The sequence below is a fragment of the Malaclemys terrapin genome, chromosome 13 (assembly GCF_027887155.1).
Source record: "Malaclemys terrapin pileata isolate rMalTer1 chromosome 13, rMalTer1.hap1, whole genome shotgun sequence".
In the NCBI taxonomy this organism is placed as follows: domain Eukaryota; kingdom Metazoa; phylum Chordata; order Testudines; family Emydidae; genus Malaclemys; species Malaclemys terrapin.
Window position 1 is genome coordinate 12,140,960 of NC_071517.1, and position 18,290 is coordinate 12,159,249.

General features: G+C 39.3%; 1 protein-coding gene across 1 annotated transcript in view; it reads left to right on the forward strand.

The window, feature by feature from the left end:
- The window catches only part of CA10 (carbonic anhydrase 10), a 332,189-nt gene that overhangs the window by 300,943 nt on the left and 12,956 nt on the right, over positions 1-18,290 (forward strand). The window contains exons 6-7 of the mRNA XM_054046565.1: positions 13,280-13,375; positions 15,981-16,053. Coding sequence (XP_053902540.1) covers positions 13,280-13,375; positions 15,981-16,053 — 169 coding nt within the window. The remainder of the gene's footprint in view (positions 1-13,279; positions 13,376-15,980; positions 16,054-18,290) is intronic.

The following is an 18,290-nucleotide window of genomic DNA, read 5'->3' on the forward strand; positions in this document are numbered from 1 at the left end:
AGTCAGACTTTGTAATAGTGTTGGGTATGCTGTCTATCTTAGGAGCTTGTATGGATCCACTTTAATGTAGAACCTACCTGACCACCTCAGTAATCTTTCACGTATTCATCTTCACAAAAACCCGTGAGGTAGGGTAGTAATATTTATCCCCACTTTACAGATGAGAAACTGAGGCACAGAAACTGAATGACTTTCTGAACATCACACAGGAAATCTGTGGCACAGCAGGGACTAATAAATCCTAGTCTAGTGCCCTAACCACTGGACTATCTGAAGAGTAAAGCATTTAAGAGAACCATTTGCCAGTAAGCCAAGCAGCAAACACGCATGTGGCTGTATTTCCTAAGTTTGCAAAGAAGTTACACTTTCACAGTAAAAATCCGCTTTTCAAGGAAGATTTTACCTGTGTTATAACATCTATAGATTATTAAAATTGAAAGAAATATTTTAATCTAGTATATTTTTCTTTGTGAGTTTTCTTTTTACTAGTTTACCTAGGTTGGACAGTGAAAATAGACAGGTCACGCATCAGTTTCATTTTCCAGTTGTCTCATGCACTAGCATTATGGTAACTTAAATTTTGAGAACCTTTGCCCATTTATTTCACTTTTTTGGGGGGGGTCACTGGAAAATATTCTTAATTCAAACATATACTCGTCATAGGCAAAACTGTTGAATTCTTTTCTCCTTTTTTGTTTGTTCCTAATTTATTTGACCATCAAGTCAACACTGAATTTAATGACTTTTTGCAGATTGGTGTAGAGGATTTTTTGTCAATATGAAGGTTTTCACCAGCCTGAGTCAATGACTAATGTCAGTGTGTAAATCCTCCTCTCGTTTTTTTTATTCTTTGATCTGTGTTTGCTGTTGCACATCACTTATACTGTACAGGAATATCTGCATATGGTACTTTTCCATTGACAGGATAAACAGACAGCTACACTGGTTTACACATACTAAGTGAGAGAATGGCATTGCTAATGCAATTCCATCACACAATGACCAAGCACCAGTCTCCTTTTGAAACAGTGTCTCATGGTAACACAGTGACCAAAAAATTAGTCCGGGCCATCACTGCATCATTTTTCTTATTTGTAGGAACCATATGTGCCACTTCCTGGATTGACTGCTAGGACATGCACAATTCTTCCAGAAAATTAGAGCCCTGTAATGCAACTGGATACATAAAAGCTACATCCTATCTAGGCATGGTATCTGAGCATCTAGTGTACTTGACACAAAAGAATAGTTAAAATTACATGTAGCATTCTTTGGTCAGAAACCCCTGCACACTAGTGTCTCAGGGAGCAACATAAAAAGTTTGCGGTTGATCTTTATCTAAAATACCATGAAACAGCCATTCCCATTTGTTTGGAACAGATGCACCAGAAAGTTTAAGACACTCACTCACCCTTCATTTGTATGTCTCAATATAATAAGAGGTAATTACTTGCAACCTAAGCAGCAACTGTTAATTGAAGAAGGTCATATGATGAGAGTAACTCATGAGGTTAGCTCCTTGCAGGGGAATCACAGACAAAGCTTACTAGTCATTACTTGGCAGTAATATCACCATTTGGTCATAATGAAGTTTTTTCTGTCATCTGCAGCTTAAGTATTAATTCCCAGTGCATAACTATTTTATGTAGGTTTCACAACCAGGTACAGAGTTAACTACTGACTATTGCATTTCATATCAAACACCTTTGTACAGGTATCTTTTCACAAGCTAATAAAAGACCGAGCTCCTCTTTTAACTGCATTTTCCTAGCCCTAGTCTATTTGAAAGGAAAAACTAGAATCCTATATTTTCTTATTTATTTAGGGTAATTGGTGGCATACTGTTATGTATTTAGATGATGAGACGACTATTAATTCAGTGTTAATGATGCCCGTACTGTGGGGCTGCTTCACCCCCCCCCCCTTTTTTAAGACATACAATAACTGGCTAAAGCAATAAAAAGCAAACAGCAATTTGTCACCAAGAGGCTAAACAACTTTATTTTTAATACAGTGAGGATGCCAAAGGTACTAGAGATTTATAAAATAAAATGATGTGAAACAGATGTTTTTGGCATTCTGCTTCTTTGCTGTATTAAATTTAATTAATCTTTTTAATCTACTTTAATCTTGAAACCACACAGTAGTGTGATAAAATGTTAAGTAAACTACTGGAAGTCTAGGTGGTCGTGTAAAATTTATTTCACCAATACACCAACATATAAAAGCATACCACTGCTGTGATTTTAGCAAAATAAAACAACAAAAGACAAGTAGATGTATGGATTAATTAATAAGGAGTGTGTGGATAATAGCATCTTGGGCAACATTAATATTTCTTGGTGGATCACCCTGTGAGAGAGAGACAGATGTTTTAGTTTTGCAAAAAGACAACTAACATGCATCATAACTCTTAACTATTTAAAGTGTTTTCATTTAAAAACATTTAAAATGTTTTCTAGTACCCAATCTTCCAACCTTTAATCTCCTTGAGAGGAGTGTTTGGAGAGACTGCAGGATTGGACCCCAAGGGTGAAATTTTGGCTCTACTGAAGTCAGTTTGAGTTTTGCCCTTGGCTTCAATAGATCCAGGATTCACCCAATGAGAGGATTAAAAAAAGGTGTATGTAATTTTTGTAATTATTTATTTTCTTTTTATTAAGTAATAGCAATATTGTTTCATAGCAAGATCAAGAAGAAGGCAATACAGCACAAAAATATTACTTAAGGTATAGCTCCAGGCTATAACAGACTATGGCAAACTATAATCTACCTTCCTGAAGTACCTCATACTGTTTTGGTAACTCTAGAAAGTATCTTCATCATTTGACAAGGGCCTGCAAGTTGTTCCTTGAGAAACAATTAAGGCTGTTCATTAAGGAGGACCATGGATCTAAGGTGGAAGAATAATCTATTGGCTAATAGGCTCAAATACACCTCTACCCCGATATAACGCAGCCCGATATAACATGAATTCAGATATAACGTGGTAAAGCAGCGCTCGGGGGGGAGGCTGCGCACTCTAGCAGATCAAAGCAAGTTTGATATAACGCGGTTTCACCTATAATACAGTAAGATGTTTTGGCTCCCGAGGACAGCGTTATATCGAGATAGAGGTGTAATATTTTTGAGATCAGTATAAACAAATACATTTGCTTTTATGTGTTTTTAAGGATTTGTTCAAGCTTATACCAACCCGGGCAGTTTTTTTGATCTAATGGAAAATGCAGCTGAAATATTGTCTCTTCTTTTACATGTCTTCAAAAAGCTGGCTATTTATGATACTCTAGAGTGCAAGTTCTCTTGGGCATCTGGTCCTGGTATCTGTGCCTTATACAGTACCAAGCACACTGTAAGGAAGAGCTTAACAAAATAATAAATGAGAAGTTGTCCAAAGAATACAGTGCATGAAATAAACTAAAAAAACTTTTTAAGACCTGGAATTTACCAATACTGACTCTGTCATTTATATAGTAAAGAATTGGAGAGACAGACATATTCTTGTACACACATGGACATCCCTACAGGTGTCAAGAACGCTCAGAGCATGTGTTCTAATGTAGTCTGTAGATCATTTCACCGAATTTTGTTAACAAACATATAGTGGCTCAAACCCTGTTTTGAAAAAAAATGCAATTTTTTTAGAAATTAGTGACAGCAGTAGAAAAAAAATACACATAGTCCCAAATACTAGCTCAGCTACTGAAACAGCATCTACTGACTTGGAGTGCTATGTTTTTATATTTTGCAACAGAAGTGCTTTCAGATGGTCAGTGTAGACCTGATCCTGAAAGGAAATGAACTGTCCATCTTCACATCCCATTCAAGCCACTGAGCATTTAGGCCCTTTTGACCTTTGCAGGATTAGCCCCATGTCATAGCATCAGCCAGATGGCACCTTCCACTGCATCATCGTCAATTCCTGAAGTGATGGGTGGTATTGGCAAGACGGAACAACAGCAAGCAAGATCAAATGTGCTAAGAAACCCGATCTATCACTCACAGTGGCCAAATGCCATAATGTCTTGCAGGACACACACTTTCTTTAACTTATTTAGACCAGGGGTTCTCAAACTGTGGGTCGGTACCCCATTTTAATGGGGTCGCCAGGGCTGGCGTTAGACTTACTGGGTCCCGGGGCCAAAGCCTGAGCCCCACGGCCTGGGGCCAAAGCCCAACAGCTTCAGCTGAGAGTGGCAGAGCTCAGATTACAGGCCCCCCTCCTGGGGCTGAAGCCGTTTGGCTTTGACCCCCACCCCACCCCCCATCTGGGGCCATGGGGCTCAGGCTTTGGCTTTGGACCTCCCCGCCAGAGCGGTGGGGCTCGGATTTTGGTCCCCCCAGCCCAGGCCAGTGGGGCTTAGGCTTTGGTTCCTGCTCTTGGGGTCATGTGGTAATTTTTGTTGTCAAAAGGGGGTCGTGGTGCAATGAAGTTTGAGAATCCCTGATTTAGAACATATCTAAAAATGACTGTCTAAAAAAAAAAAGAAAAAAGTAGATGGTAATGTCTGTGGACATCACAGAAATTTCAGAATCTCCCTCACAAAGTGAGGACAATAAACTAATTTCAGATCCAGAGAATGAATGTGACAAAAAAATTCTGACCTCTCTCCTCTTCCTGAGCTCTGTTTTAAAAGAACTGTAGCAACATCTGTATTTTAAGATACGACAGTCAAATACTTTTTCTTGGTTTTAATTCATTACTGAATGGATGCTGATTACATTCAAATTTAAATCTTTAACTGTTATTAATAAACCTTGTATATACAAAAAAAAAATCTATATTTTCCTTAATGAGATCTTAGTCACTTGCTGTAAAGACTTTGCATCAAAACACTTAACTTGTCTACCGGAGCAATTCAATTTACTTCTCCTTTCCTGCTGAGCTGGAAATGTGCTCTGTACTCTGCGTTCACTCTAAATCAGATGTCACAACAGTTTATTGGGCAGCATAGTATAATAAAAAATGTTACGGTTACAGATTAGCTGTTCCCTGCTGTCATTCCCTTCCCTCGAGGTCCTTGTCATTTACAAATCAAGATGGTTATATGCTCAATTATAACACTTGCAGGTAGGACAAAGGTTATTTCCATTACTCCCAACAGCAGTAAGGAGAACGTTCTGTGTAATGGACTGTGGGATTTTAAATTCCATCAGTCTAATCATTCTCCATATCTCAGTGCTAAAGAACCTTGTATTGTCCCCTCGCAGCGATCTAACGTTTATCATGGTATTCCGTATGCACACTAGATTAAACCACCATATTTCACAGGTATTTTTAAAAGATTGCTGAATAGAAGCCATAGAATTTGTGGTCTCCAGGAAAGGTAGCACAGCAGTCTCCTCTTGCCCAAATGCCACAACGGAAGCGTTCCATATGACCAGATATGCAGCAGGCTTTACTGGGCTATGAGATCAAGAGAAAACTCAAGTAGAGTATCTCTTGGCACCCAGAAAGAACTGCACCTGACATGTGAACATCTGAGCAACGTAATTTAAGTATTTCGAGCTGGTCTCAGGCAAAATATACGTGCATAATAATTAAGCTTTTTAATGATATACACGCACATATATACATACATGCTTCTTAGGGGAGGGAGTTAAGCCCTTTCCCCCACATTAGCCAGAAACTGATCTATAATGTCAACAGTAGGAAGCCTTACCAGAGCAGTGCATGTAAACAACTCAGTGCATGGGACACGGGGTAGTAGACTACTCCTAATATACTGTAGTCAGCTCATACTGATACTCCCTATGCTGCCAACCTCAGATGTCTAAAAACTTGTGTGCGCACTTCTGGTCCAATGCACATTCTTGGAAGAAATGGAACAAGGACACATTTTGGATTTTCCTTGACTAAAATGAGAGTGATTAATCTTAATTCCCTCCCTCTCCCTGAAAAAAAACACCTTCTGTTGCTCAAGGAAAACAAAGAACTATCTGTTGTTCTATGGCAAATTGATCTTAGTGGGAGAATCTTCCAAAGGAAATCAATAGCATATACCAAGATTCTATATTGTTTAAGAGCCCTGAAACGCAAAGCAGAACTGAAAGGGATTTTCCTCACTATATTGACTGAGTTTGTTAAACCAAAAAGAACAATGCCATCACTTGAAAGGTGAGATTTGTCTAAGGAACAAGCTTAACTCTATAGGACCTAAGCACCACACTTTATGGAAAAGTCCTACTGAATATTATAGGGCAGGGGTCAGCCCACTGCAGGTCTGGGGTTCTGGCTGCTGGCCCCTTGCCAGCTGGGGTCCCAGCCGCCAGCCCTGCTTAGCCCGCTGCCAACCTGGGGTTCTGGCTGCCGGCCCCTTGCCTGCTGGGATTCCGGCCGCAGGCCCCGCTCAACCTGCTGCCGGCCTAGGTGAACGGAACCCCAGGCCCGCAGCGGGCTGAGCAGGCCGGCGACTTAAGATCAGCATTTTAATTTAATTTTAAATGAAGCTTCTTAAACATTTTGAAAATCTTGTTTACTTTACATACAACAGTAGTTTAGTTATATTATATATAGACTTATAGAGACCTTCTAAAAAATGTTAAAATGTATTACCAGCATGCGAAACCTTAAATTAAAGTGAATAAATGAAGACTCGGCACACCACTTCTGAAAGGTTGCCGACCCCTGTTATAGGGATTAAACCGATAGAGTACAATAGGTATTTCACAAGTTTCTATAGAAGTTACTCTGAAGATTTATAGATTTTAATAGAGAATTATATCTTTTTAAACCATCCTATAGAATTCTATACCGGGATTTTCTATATAGGCCTGCTGCATATGGGACGCTTTGAAAGTGACCACTCTGTATATAGAAACTAGAAAAAAAAGACCTGCATGCCTAACACTGAAGAACATCCTAATAAATAAAATATTAGTGCAGTGAAAAATATATGAAGTTCTTCTGTGGGAAAAACAAAATACCCTTGTAGCACTGCCATGTTTATTGTACTGTGACCTTAAGTGATCAACTGTGAAATTCTTTAATGTATCCACCATTTTATAATTAATATTTAAATGTATTAATTATATCTCCAATCCCAAAGCACTGTATGAATATAAAACATACAACCTAAGGATAAATATCTTTAAGAGAAAAAACAACAGACTAATACGCCACCTATAGGACAATCTAAAAAGCTGTTAGTCCATAACACAGAGAGTTACCACAGATAATACAGTCACCTTAAATACCTCACCTCATTCTTCCTGGAAAAGTCCCAGAGTATTGATAGGCCTTCCAGGGTGCCCTGAAGGTTAAAAAAATCTGGGCTCTTTTGGACCAATGGGGAAAAGGATCCCTCCTCAAACAGAAAACACTGCCCTGCCAGAACTCTCTCCAAGGATTTCCACTGGTTACAACTGCAGCAGTAACAATCTAGGAGATAATCAATATCAAAACCTTTTATATATGATGTGATCTAGCAGGGCAGTGTCTCCATGAGCTCCTGGCTGAATCCTTTTGAGATTCTCATTTCAACTGCTAATTTTTTTGCTCCTGTGGAAAACTTTTCGAGCACTAAGACAATACTATAAAAAGGCCTGGGAGAGGCAGCTGGATCAAGAGGACAGCCAAGATGGTGGAGCCACACAAACTGCACAATACAGAAAGCACATACAAGAAGTTACCTTAAATCCAATTACAATACTGGATAGTAGGAGCCTGCCTACCCTGGGAATTTGGCTTGATTCCAGCCATTAGTGGCCAGCCACATGTATGCAAACAAACTCCTGTTATTGAGAGGGTAAACTGAAAATTGCACTGGTGGATCTTGCCCCTACTTGAAAGCAAGGCAAGCTGCACTGGTACAAACCGTGCTTTATAGCAGTTTATACTAGAAGTTTGCACTGGTACAGCTACACTGGTGGATGAGATTGGTACACATTCGAATCTAGACAACATCTCTGTTTCAGAACTCGGTGTCTGCAATTCCTCCTCAGACTGAATAATTGAAAGGAGCAGACAACAGTATTTCAAAACCAGCTAGCAGCAATAGAACAAAGAAAACAGCAGTGTCTGATTCAGCTCAGACTACACACCCTCATCTGCAGCTGTGGGAAAACAGTTGTTTACTTAGTGGATAAAGCTAAAGATGCTTGAAAATAAAGGTGAGGAGTCTGTACTCTGAGGACTCTGGGTCGCCCTGAATTAAATTAACAAGCATTTTGCTCCTTCAGAAATTCTGTAGAAAGTTTAACGCTCCATATTAAATTCTGAAGGTCTTTTCCTTAAAGGCAAAACCTGCAAAATTAATGCACACTCATTCACTGTCTCTCTCACCCACACCCCCCCCATTTCTTTATACAATTTTTATGTTTCTGCATATTTGGGGAATAGTTTTCAAAAACTAATTCCTCAACCAGTTTAGTAGCCTGTAGGTGAATACCCAGTTATTGGAGACAAGCACATTTGGGGATCCTCAGCATAAAGCTTCTTTTTACAAACAAAAAAACAAAAACACATTTGTAATACAATGAACTTCTTGCGCTGGAATTAAATTGAAGTAGCTGCAATCCCCCATCTGTTCAGTTGATTTAGAGTAGTTGGGTTGTCATTATAAATAGAGTTTAAATCTAGTTGCCTTAAAAAATTAAGCCAATCTGGTTATTAAAATGTCTGATGTAGTCAATTAATATCATGAGAACTGAGATCAGTGTGTCTACTCAATGCCAGTCCCATGGGAGTTTTGCCAATGTGTGCAGTGGGAGCAGAATCAGGGCTATTTAGCAATGCATTTTAACTAAATTGCTTATCAGCTTGATTTTGATGGAGGAAATTGCTTGTTTGGAGATTGTATTTGGTGTACATTTCCAGTATGACTACATATTCAGCAATTACTAACATAAATTGATTCTTGTTGTTAATTAACATGTTATGAACAAAGGGAATGAAATGAATGCTTTAGAAGGTTTTAGTCTTTATAATATACAGTGCTGTTTGGCAGGTCAGTGTCATCCAAAGGGACTTTTTGATTAACAGGTAGTTGGAAGGATTTGTTGATATGCAAATTACTTGTTTATAGAATTTAAGTTCCGGGGGAGGGGAGAGAAGAGAAGGAGAGCTGATACAATCTGAATTTTTAACTGTTTTTGATGTATTGGTTGCAGTGTTGCTGCAGCAGACAGAGTTGGTCCCAAGATACGAAAACCTTGTGAGTGAAGTAATATCTGCTATTGGACCAACTTCAGTTGGTGAGAGAGACAAGCTTTCAAGCTTCAGAGACAAGTGGAGCTCAAAAGCTTGTCACTCTCACCAGCAGAAGCTGGTCCAATAAAAGATATTACCTCACCCACGTTGTGTCTCTCTCGATTTATTTGGTAATTTTTTTCTTTTTGGACGAGTGACTAATCATGGTATGATAATGATACTAAAGCCTAAGTCATTCCCACCATGGCCTCTCACTGTCCATTCTTTTACCTCATTGGAGAGGTGGATTAATCAAGGCCCTACTTAGTAGAGCTGGTCATAAAAAAAATTGAATCTCAGTGTTTTTACTGTGGAAAAGGAACATTTTTCGGCAACAATTTTCACAGAAAGAATTTCCCATTTTTCAACCAGCTCTTCTTAGTAACAGTAGCTCATTCCACACTATGGTAGTTAGCAAAGTTGGAAGTTCGGCCTCAACCTATGTTGAAACCGTTTTTTTTTGTTGTTGTTGTTTTTAAACATACTATTTGGGACTAGCCCTGGAGCAATTTGAGCAGTTGTGGGAGGAGGGATAGTCTGTGTGTGTGCAGGGCTATTGGAACAGGCACCAGTTGGAAGCACTGGTACAGGTGAGGGGGTTTCAAGCAAATAGTACAAAGAGGGTGACCAGATGTCCCAATACTAGGGGCTTTGTCTTATCTAGGCAATTATCCACCCCGCCCCCCCAAAAAAGTATCCCAATTTTTCACACTTGCTGTCTGGTCACGCTAAGTACAAATGTTCCTCTGGATCAGAGTGTATTATAGGAAAGAGAGATTAATTATAGAACAGTGGATAAATTAACTAGTCAGCCAATTTCCCATCAGATCAAGCCTGTTAATTCACACATGCATAGATGCCCACTAATCACCTAACAATTTGAGCCCACACGTTTGGCATGGACTGTAGAGCCCCATTCCAGCATTATGATTTCCCTTCACTCCACCTACTAGTCTTGTTCCTACAAATTCTGTCTCTGGAATGGGAGCTGAGTGTTTTCTCACGGTTTCTGCAAGTTGTCCTCAGTGGGGATTGCACTTACAAAAGAAAGATGAAGTTGGTCTCTTACCTTTACTTTACTCAGTCCAGCCAGTCTTACAGTTTGGTTCATTAGATCAACAAAGCTTACCTAGGTAACTGAGGGACTTACTATACAAGAAAATCCCATCTAAAGCAGATTTCATGACCTATTTCCTCACAAATTCACTGATTGACTTTGGCTGCTGGAGTGAATGCTAGTAAATAAAATCAGAATGTATGCTGCTGAGCTTAAAAGTGTCAACAAGGGCACAGTCCCTATGGCTAAGATGTTATAAAAATTCAGTAACATCACAAGCTGATGACTAATGAGCCTAGACCCTCTGTTTGCAGTTTAGTGAAAACACTCATTAATTCTTTACAAGACCTTTAGAAGACATGCCACAATAGGATAGTTAATGCTTCCTCCAACTCTACTGACTCTCAAAGCTCAGAATATGACTTCATTGCCTACTTTGACATTTTTTCTTCCTGCTTCCAGGTTGTTTGTTTTTGTCTTGCTTAAAAATTTCCTACTGTGCCAGTTGTAAAAAGGTCAACTGATAGTTCACAATCCAGCAGAGGAGAAAAATAGTCAAAAATTAACACATTGACAACCATTTTGACCCTCACGTTCAGATTTTTTTGTTTTGTTTTGGGTCGTTAAATGCGAGTTGTAAAAGGTAATGCTGTATGCTAAGGGTCCAGGCCTGCTCAACGTACTAAAGCAAACATTCTCTTGTGCCCTTCAGGAATTTATAAGCTCATCCAATATCCTTGTGGCTAAGCATGATGATGCCTTTATTGAACATGTATGTACAGATTGGGTGTTTTTCTTTATGTGAGTCAGGGCAGCAAGATCAGGCATTTACACGTAACATGCCAGATGCATTTTGCAATCAAGGCACTGTATAGGAAAATACTGAATACTCCCAAAGTTTATAAGGCATCATTTATTTCTCCAGTTATGATTAATGAGGCAGTAATCAGGTAGGTTATGCTTGATTTAGAAATGTATGCCATAACTTAGATTGCTGCTGGCTCACACATTAATGGACATACATATTTTGGTGGTAAACAAAGGCCTTAACATTATTATTTTTAATACATACATCACAAAAGAGTCAGGTAACTCTTGCTACACCAATCTTTGCTACTGTATCTTTGCACAACTGGGGCACTAAGCATTCCATCTGTCGTAGGGACAGAGTCATTATGGTTATTAAACCCCATTTTAGCAAGATTTTTCTCCATGACCGTGATCATCTCATGGGAGGAAAGCCTTCTATGGTGCAGCTTCTTTGCTGGCTATAAAAGACTTTAGCCATTTGGAGGTAAAAGAGAACCTTTGGTCTGATATTGATCTGATATTGTGAGCTAAGCAGAACATAAACTTTGTGAGTTCAAGTAGTATGAATGGAACAAAACTTTTCAAAGTTTCTTTAAATTCAAAATTCCAAGTTTAATTTTGCCGACATTATTTGATATTAATATACAGAAGTCAGTTTGTGTTCTCATTTCAGCTGGTGTAACTCCTTTGACTTCAGTGGATTCACTCCAGATTTTCACCAGGGTAACAGATAGCACAATGTAACATAGTGGTTTTTACTTTTAAATCTGAGTTTAAATCAGAATTCCCAAGTTCAGGAAATATTGCCCATTTTCTGTGCTGATCTTAGGTCCAAGTATTCAGATAGTCTGAATTCAGATGCATACTAAAATGTAAATGGCTAGCTAAGTCCTTTTCCATCTGCCCATGTGGTCTGTAGAGATATGCTACCAAAGTTCCTACTTTAAGTCAGCAGTGGCCACTATGATAGTCTGAGCTATAGAAGTGCCTAGGGAGAATGCTGGTCTGATGTTGGGGGAGGATCATTTCTCCCAATCGCTGGTGAGCTCCCCCTTCATAAATCCCATTTTCTATGGATTTGCAAAAGAAACAGAAACGTAGACCCTAATGAGATATGACCGCCGTTTTTTAAAATCTAATATTATTACATAACATACATGATGCTCTGTACCTGGCATAATATCACACCAATTAGCACACAGTGAATCACAGTAAGTTCAGTCGGGGTCGTAAAAATGCTTTTTTATGCCATGAAGGTTTTTTGTTTTTTTTTATTGCCAGTGGATTTTTTTCTCCCATTAAGTTAAGTTTAAATCATGACCGCCCTCTGAGGGTCTGGGGTTTAAATTCCAAATGCCAGGCTGCTAGACTTTTAAAAATGCTGGAACAGTGGCACTAATTTTTCAGTCTTGGTTGCCTAAAGCGAGGCACCTCAGTAAGTTGCCTGATTGTCAGAAATGCTGAATACCCACAGTTCCCTCTGACTACATTGGGAGTAAAGGGCATACATCATCCCTGAAAAGTCAGGCTATTTATTACTATTATTTATATTACAGTAGTATCCAAGGGCCCCAATCAGATCTGAGCCCCTTGTGCTGTGCACTGTACAGACATACAGGAAGAGAAACAAGGGCCTGACAATCTAAAATAGAGATTTTAAATTAAGATAAGATGCAGCCAAGTTGATGCAACAAACAAGCAGGAGGAATAAGGGAAGACAAGCGTTAATGACAGGTGCTTAACTCCAGGCAACCAATTTGGAAAATTTTGGCCAATGACATTAGTCTCTTGAATTGTAAACAGCTACAAAGCGCAACAACATTTTCTGTTTTATATGTTTGTACAAATATTTCAACCCCTGACAGCTCTGAGTTTGAGCTGATGCTGAAGAGTACATATTACTTGATGCCTATGGCAACTGTTGTTGCAGCAGGGAAATTATGCCAACCCCTGCAGTGCACTTCATATGTGGTAAATTCACTTAACAGCAATTTAGAAGATGACACCCTGGTGCTGTGCCAGTTTGAGCCAGATGGTCACTGAGATTATTAAAATAATGCATGTTGCAAAAACCTCTGAAAAATTGCACTGTTACAAAGTTTACTAGCATGGTGGGGATCCTAATAAAAACAATCAGCTTATATATCAAAATAGTATTTGCAGACAATGCACAGTATGATTCTCCACTGTTTAATGATAATTTCCCCTCTTGCATCTTTTAGGTTCAACTAATCCACTATAATCATGAGTTGTATACAAATGTCACAGAGGCTGCAAAAAGTCCCAATGGCTTGGTGGTAGTTTCTATATTTATGAAAGTAAGTATTTAAATTTCATAAATATTATCTAATGTTTAAATTACTGAGATTTTGCCGTGAACAGAATTTTAGAATTAGCACTAGTCATCATCATTTGTATTCGGTCAGCGCCTGTTGCTTCAGTCAGAAGTCAAGAGACCCCATTGCGCTAGGCACTGTACCCTCATAATGAAAGAGACTGTCCCTGCTCCACAGAGCCTGCAGTCTAATGGGGAAAACACACCAGGTGGGAGAAAAACAGTTTTGTGGGGAGGACAAGATACAGTTAAACGAACATATTTGATACAATAAACAGCAGCTATAGCAGTTTATAGTTTCATGTTAAAATGCTCAGGGAAGTTATTAATTCTGCAGATTTGAGGTGTCCTGAAGAGATGCAAAAGTGAGTATATAATTAAAATGAACCCCTTTCTCATGGGGGTGAGGAGTGGGGAGAGAGGACAATTGCATTTTAGAGGAGTGGTGACTGGTTGTAAATCAAGAAATGAGTTTCCCTACCAATGTCATTTAAAACACCCTAGATTATCAAAACTGAAAGAATGTTGAAAATCTAGTTGTCTTTTACTTATTTGCATTTCAGACAGGTAGAAGACCATATGATTATCTATTAACCTTCATACCAGACATACCCTCTACACTCCTCTACATCTATTGTTAATACTCAGAGCTCACAGTTTATTCAAACACTTTAGAATCCTCTTCTCCTCTTATTGCATCCTTGCGGCAATACATGTGTTATACCATTGTGTATCCTCCACCTTGCCTTAGTAACTGTTATTGCAAAACATTAGCTGCTCCTTCTAGGGGAAGGATGCTCTGATTTACTCTGCACCTCAAAGTATGTAGACAATGTCCCCAGAAATTAGATAGAGTCAGTTTAAAAAAAATCCCTTTTAGTATACTCTGATATAAATTTAGAAGGATCAAACTTTCTGTCAAAATAGCAACCTCATAACTCAAATATCTATTTCACCAGTTATCTTGGAAAGTTGGACCTCCTTGCTGCCTTTTGTATAGCTCTAATATTTGAGGTATTTGTCAGAAAGCTCTTCAGGTTCTCTCTTTCCTCCCTGTTATATTGTACTGTTCGGCGAGCCCAGTGAGTTAACTGTAGTTCGTGCAAAGGGATAGAATTGATGCATCTCCTGGATACTGCCCACAATTTTCAGTTCTGTGTGAATAACTTCATCATTCCTGTGTACTGCTTTAGGTGCGCTCCTAATGTAATGAATAACCCCAAGTGTAGAACCTGATTTGTAGTTTCCCTTCACACAGATACCTGGGTCTTTGTCTTCCATATATAGTGACAGTGCATGTTTTGTTTGGAATGTCTGAGTCAGTGTAAATCATTCCCTGAAATAATTGTGCATCGGAATAGACACAGTGTTTGATGGTCACTGAACATAGCTGTTACCTACTGCCAAATATTTCAGTATGTTTAAATGTTGAGGGGTAAAAAAAAATTTCACAGATAAAAGCGCTGAACGCACCAGATCCTGTTCCATGTACCACTCGATCAGTCATGGCTCTGGCCACCTCCTGATATTGGGGGATGAGCTGATTCTGGGGAGAATTCCCCCGCTTGTTCCGTGTGGAGGAGAGAAAACAATCTGAGGAAACAACTACAAGGATTTCAGAGGTTTCCTGTCCCTCAAATGGTGAGGATCCAGAACAGAACTTTTGCAATGCTTGGGGGCCATTTGGAGGTGGGATTCTGGTTCAGACCCATAATGGTTATATTACACATTTTATGACATTTCCAAGCCTCACAATAAAAGTGTTTTGAAACCTGCATATGTCACAGCAGTATCCATCCAATTGCTAAGAAACATACTGTAGCCCAGACAGGAGAGGACAGCAGAGAGAATTGATTAGAGTACCAGGAGGCCAGGTACAGAACCAACCAAGATACATAAATGTGTTGGACTTTAGAGGGCCTGGCCTAAGTGACAACACCACTTGTTAGCTCTGCCACTTACAGTGCAATAAAATATCCCAGGATGAATAGCAAAAATAAAATGCTAATACATGTAATATTCTGCATACAACCTTCCACAGTATGCAATTCACTCAGTCAGACTTCCCTTGCAGTCCGCATAGCCTGGTGTTGGGAATCTCACAGATAACATATAATTCTAAATAAAGATAAAAAGTGACTAGAAATAGATACAACAGAGAGAGGAGGAGACCGGTGCATGAGGTCTGAAATAGGAGATATAAGAGATGTCACATGATATGACACTGAATATTCTATGAGAGAATACCAAGTAGAGTGCTAATCACCCATAAATCCACCCAATTCAATTATGATGAGATCGAGACTCTATTTCACATTTTTATCCATGTGTCAGTTTTTCCTTCTATTTTCCATTGAATTTATATTTAGATGCAAACTTTCTAACCACTTCTGTTAGAGACATACCCATCTATAGTTGATTATGCCTCTCCTCGCAAAAGCCCTGCAAAGCAATCACGTATCTGCCTTTTTTCCCATACTTTTCTCTATATATATACACACATACACACACAGACACAAGCTATATTTTCCTGAAAGGTGAGGCTTGTGGTAACAAAGTTTTTGACATTATTCATTTTTCTCCTTTAGGTGTCTGAATCATCAAATCCATTTCTAAATCGCATGCTAAACAGAGACACCATAACAAGAATAACATATAAAAGTAAGTTTATTTTTATTCACCATGACTATCAGCTGCATGTAGTTCATGTAAACGCATATATTTAGTGAATCACAGGATGTGAGGGACATCTAGTAACGAACAAAAGCTACAAGGTTTGTATTGCCAGTTATCATTTCCAGCTGACCTGGGGATAAATTTGGGGACATAATATTATCAAAGAACTTAGCAGAGCCATCAGTCCATATAATATATACTTGGAAGTTCAAAGCATATATTGTGTTTGAAAGAGCAATAAATTAAACTAAATTCAACAAATATACATATACTATTTTTACATGGGGAAAATGCATTTGTGTTAATAATGGAAGTTACATGTGGAACAGTGAATTAGATCAGAACATATTTTAATTTACAAAATATTACCTAGTTTCTTGTTTCATGATCATGTTTTTAACATGGAAGTGGGTATCTGCCATTTTATTCAGTAGTAAGCAATGGTTCCTTTTTATTAATTGTGTTTAAAAAGATGCTATTTCTACTGAATTGCTACTGCGTATAATGGTAGTAGTATGAAGATGTCATGAAAATAAGTATTGTACATTTGCTGTATGTGGAATGCATTTAAGTGAGAACGTTCAGTAATTCCATACCATTGAATGGAAAACTAAAGCTTAAATGTCAGCTAACAATGAAGGTAACTTTAAGGCAGGAAAATATAAAGATCTTGATTGAGCAAATGAAATCTCGTCTTTTGGAAATCCTAGCCCCATTTTGCTTTTGAAAACTGGGAGAATATGTAGTTCAGTGGTTAGCTAGGGGACTGGCAATCAAGACTCTTCTGTTCTATTCCCAGTTCTGTGACCTTGGGCAAGTTACTTAAGGTATCTGTGCCTCATCTTACCCATCTATAAAATTGAGTTTACCACCATTTACCTCACAGGGGGTTTTAAACCTTAAAGTCTGGCAAACCTCATTTGCTTTGGACTGAGCCTGAAACTCTCCAAGGCTCTCTGAAAAATCCATTAAACCTTGACAAGTTTCATATTTGTAACAAAACTTGCCTGATCTCAGGTTTCTCTGTGAAAGGCTTGGAAAATTTCCTTTAAATACATATTTACTATATGCATGCTGCCTGTTATAGGATGGATCATGCCCGCCTATGGAAACCCGCTTTTTCCCTCCCCCACAGTGATTGCAACATTGAGAGAAAAAGATTAATATATTAAATTTCAGAAAGGGACCATTATGATCATCTAATCCGGTGGTGGGCAACCTGCGGTCAAGGTAATCTGCTAGCAGGCCACAAGACAGTTTGTTTACATTGACCGTCCATAGATATGGCCGCCCGCAGCTCCCAGTGGCCGCGGTTTGCTATTCCCGGCCAACGGGAGCTGTGGGAAGCTGCGGCCAGCATGTCCCTGCAGCCCGTACCGCTTCCCTCAGCTCCCATTGGCCAGGAATGGCAAACCACGGCCACTGTGAGCTGCAGGCAACCGTGCCTGCGGACAGTCAATGTAAAAAAACTGTCCTGCGGCCTGCCAGCGGATTACCCTGCCAGGCCACGTCAGGGTGTGGCCCAATGGCCTGCAGGTTGCCCACCACTGATCTAATCTGACCTCTTGCATAGTACAGGCCATAGAATTTCACCCAGTAATTCCTACATCTTAAAATAGCATATATATTTTAGAATGACATCCAATCTTGAGGTAAAGACTTCAAGTGCTGGAGACTCCACCATATCCCTAGGTAAATTGTTCCAATAGTTAATTACTCTCTATTAAAAATATGCAACTTATTTCTTCTCCCCCTATAGGTACTTATGAAAATGAAAGAACCACAGGGCTCCCCTCACAAATTTTTCCCTCAGATCTTTCCCTCACTGGGTAGGATTTTCTCCCCACCCTTAGAGAAGTAGTAGGGGTTTGGGCCCAGTTCATAGATGGTCTGCTTTCCTTCCCCCAAATACCCTGGCAGACAGTACAGTTTCTTGGTAGCTAAAATGCTAGGGTTTCTCTCACCAGCCATTCCCCTAGAATACCCTGAAGGGATAAATCACAGCACAGAAGTAGTTAAGGTATTAACTTTTCTGAGGATTCCCTATGGAGTGATAAGGAAGAGATGCGTGTTCCCCTTGCTGATTCTCCAAATCCCAAAGTATGGATTCCTGGGCCAGCAAACTGCTCTTCAGGTGTCAGACAGACATCTGGACTATGCCACAGAGGGAGCTCTTCCTCCTCTGTCGCCCAAAATACTCCCCCCACCCAAATTTATGGGAG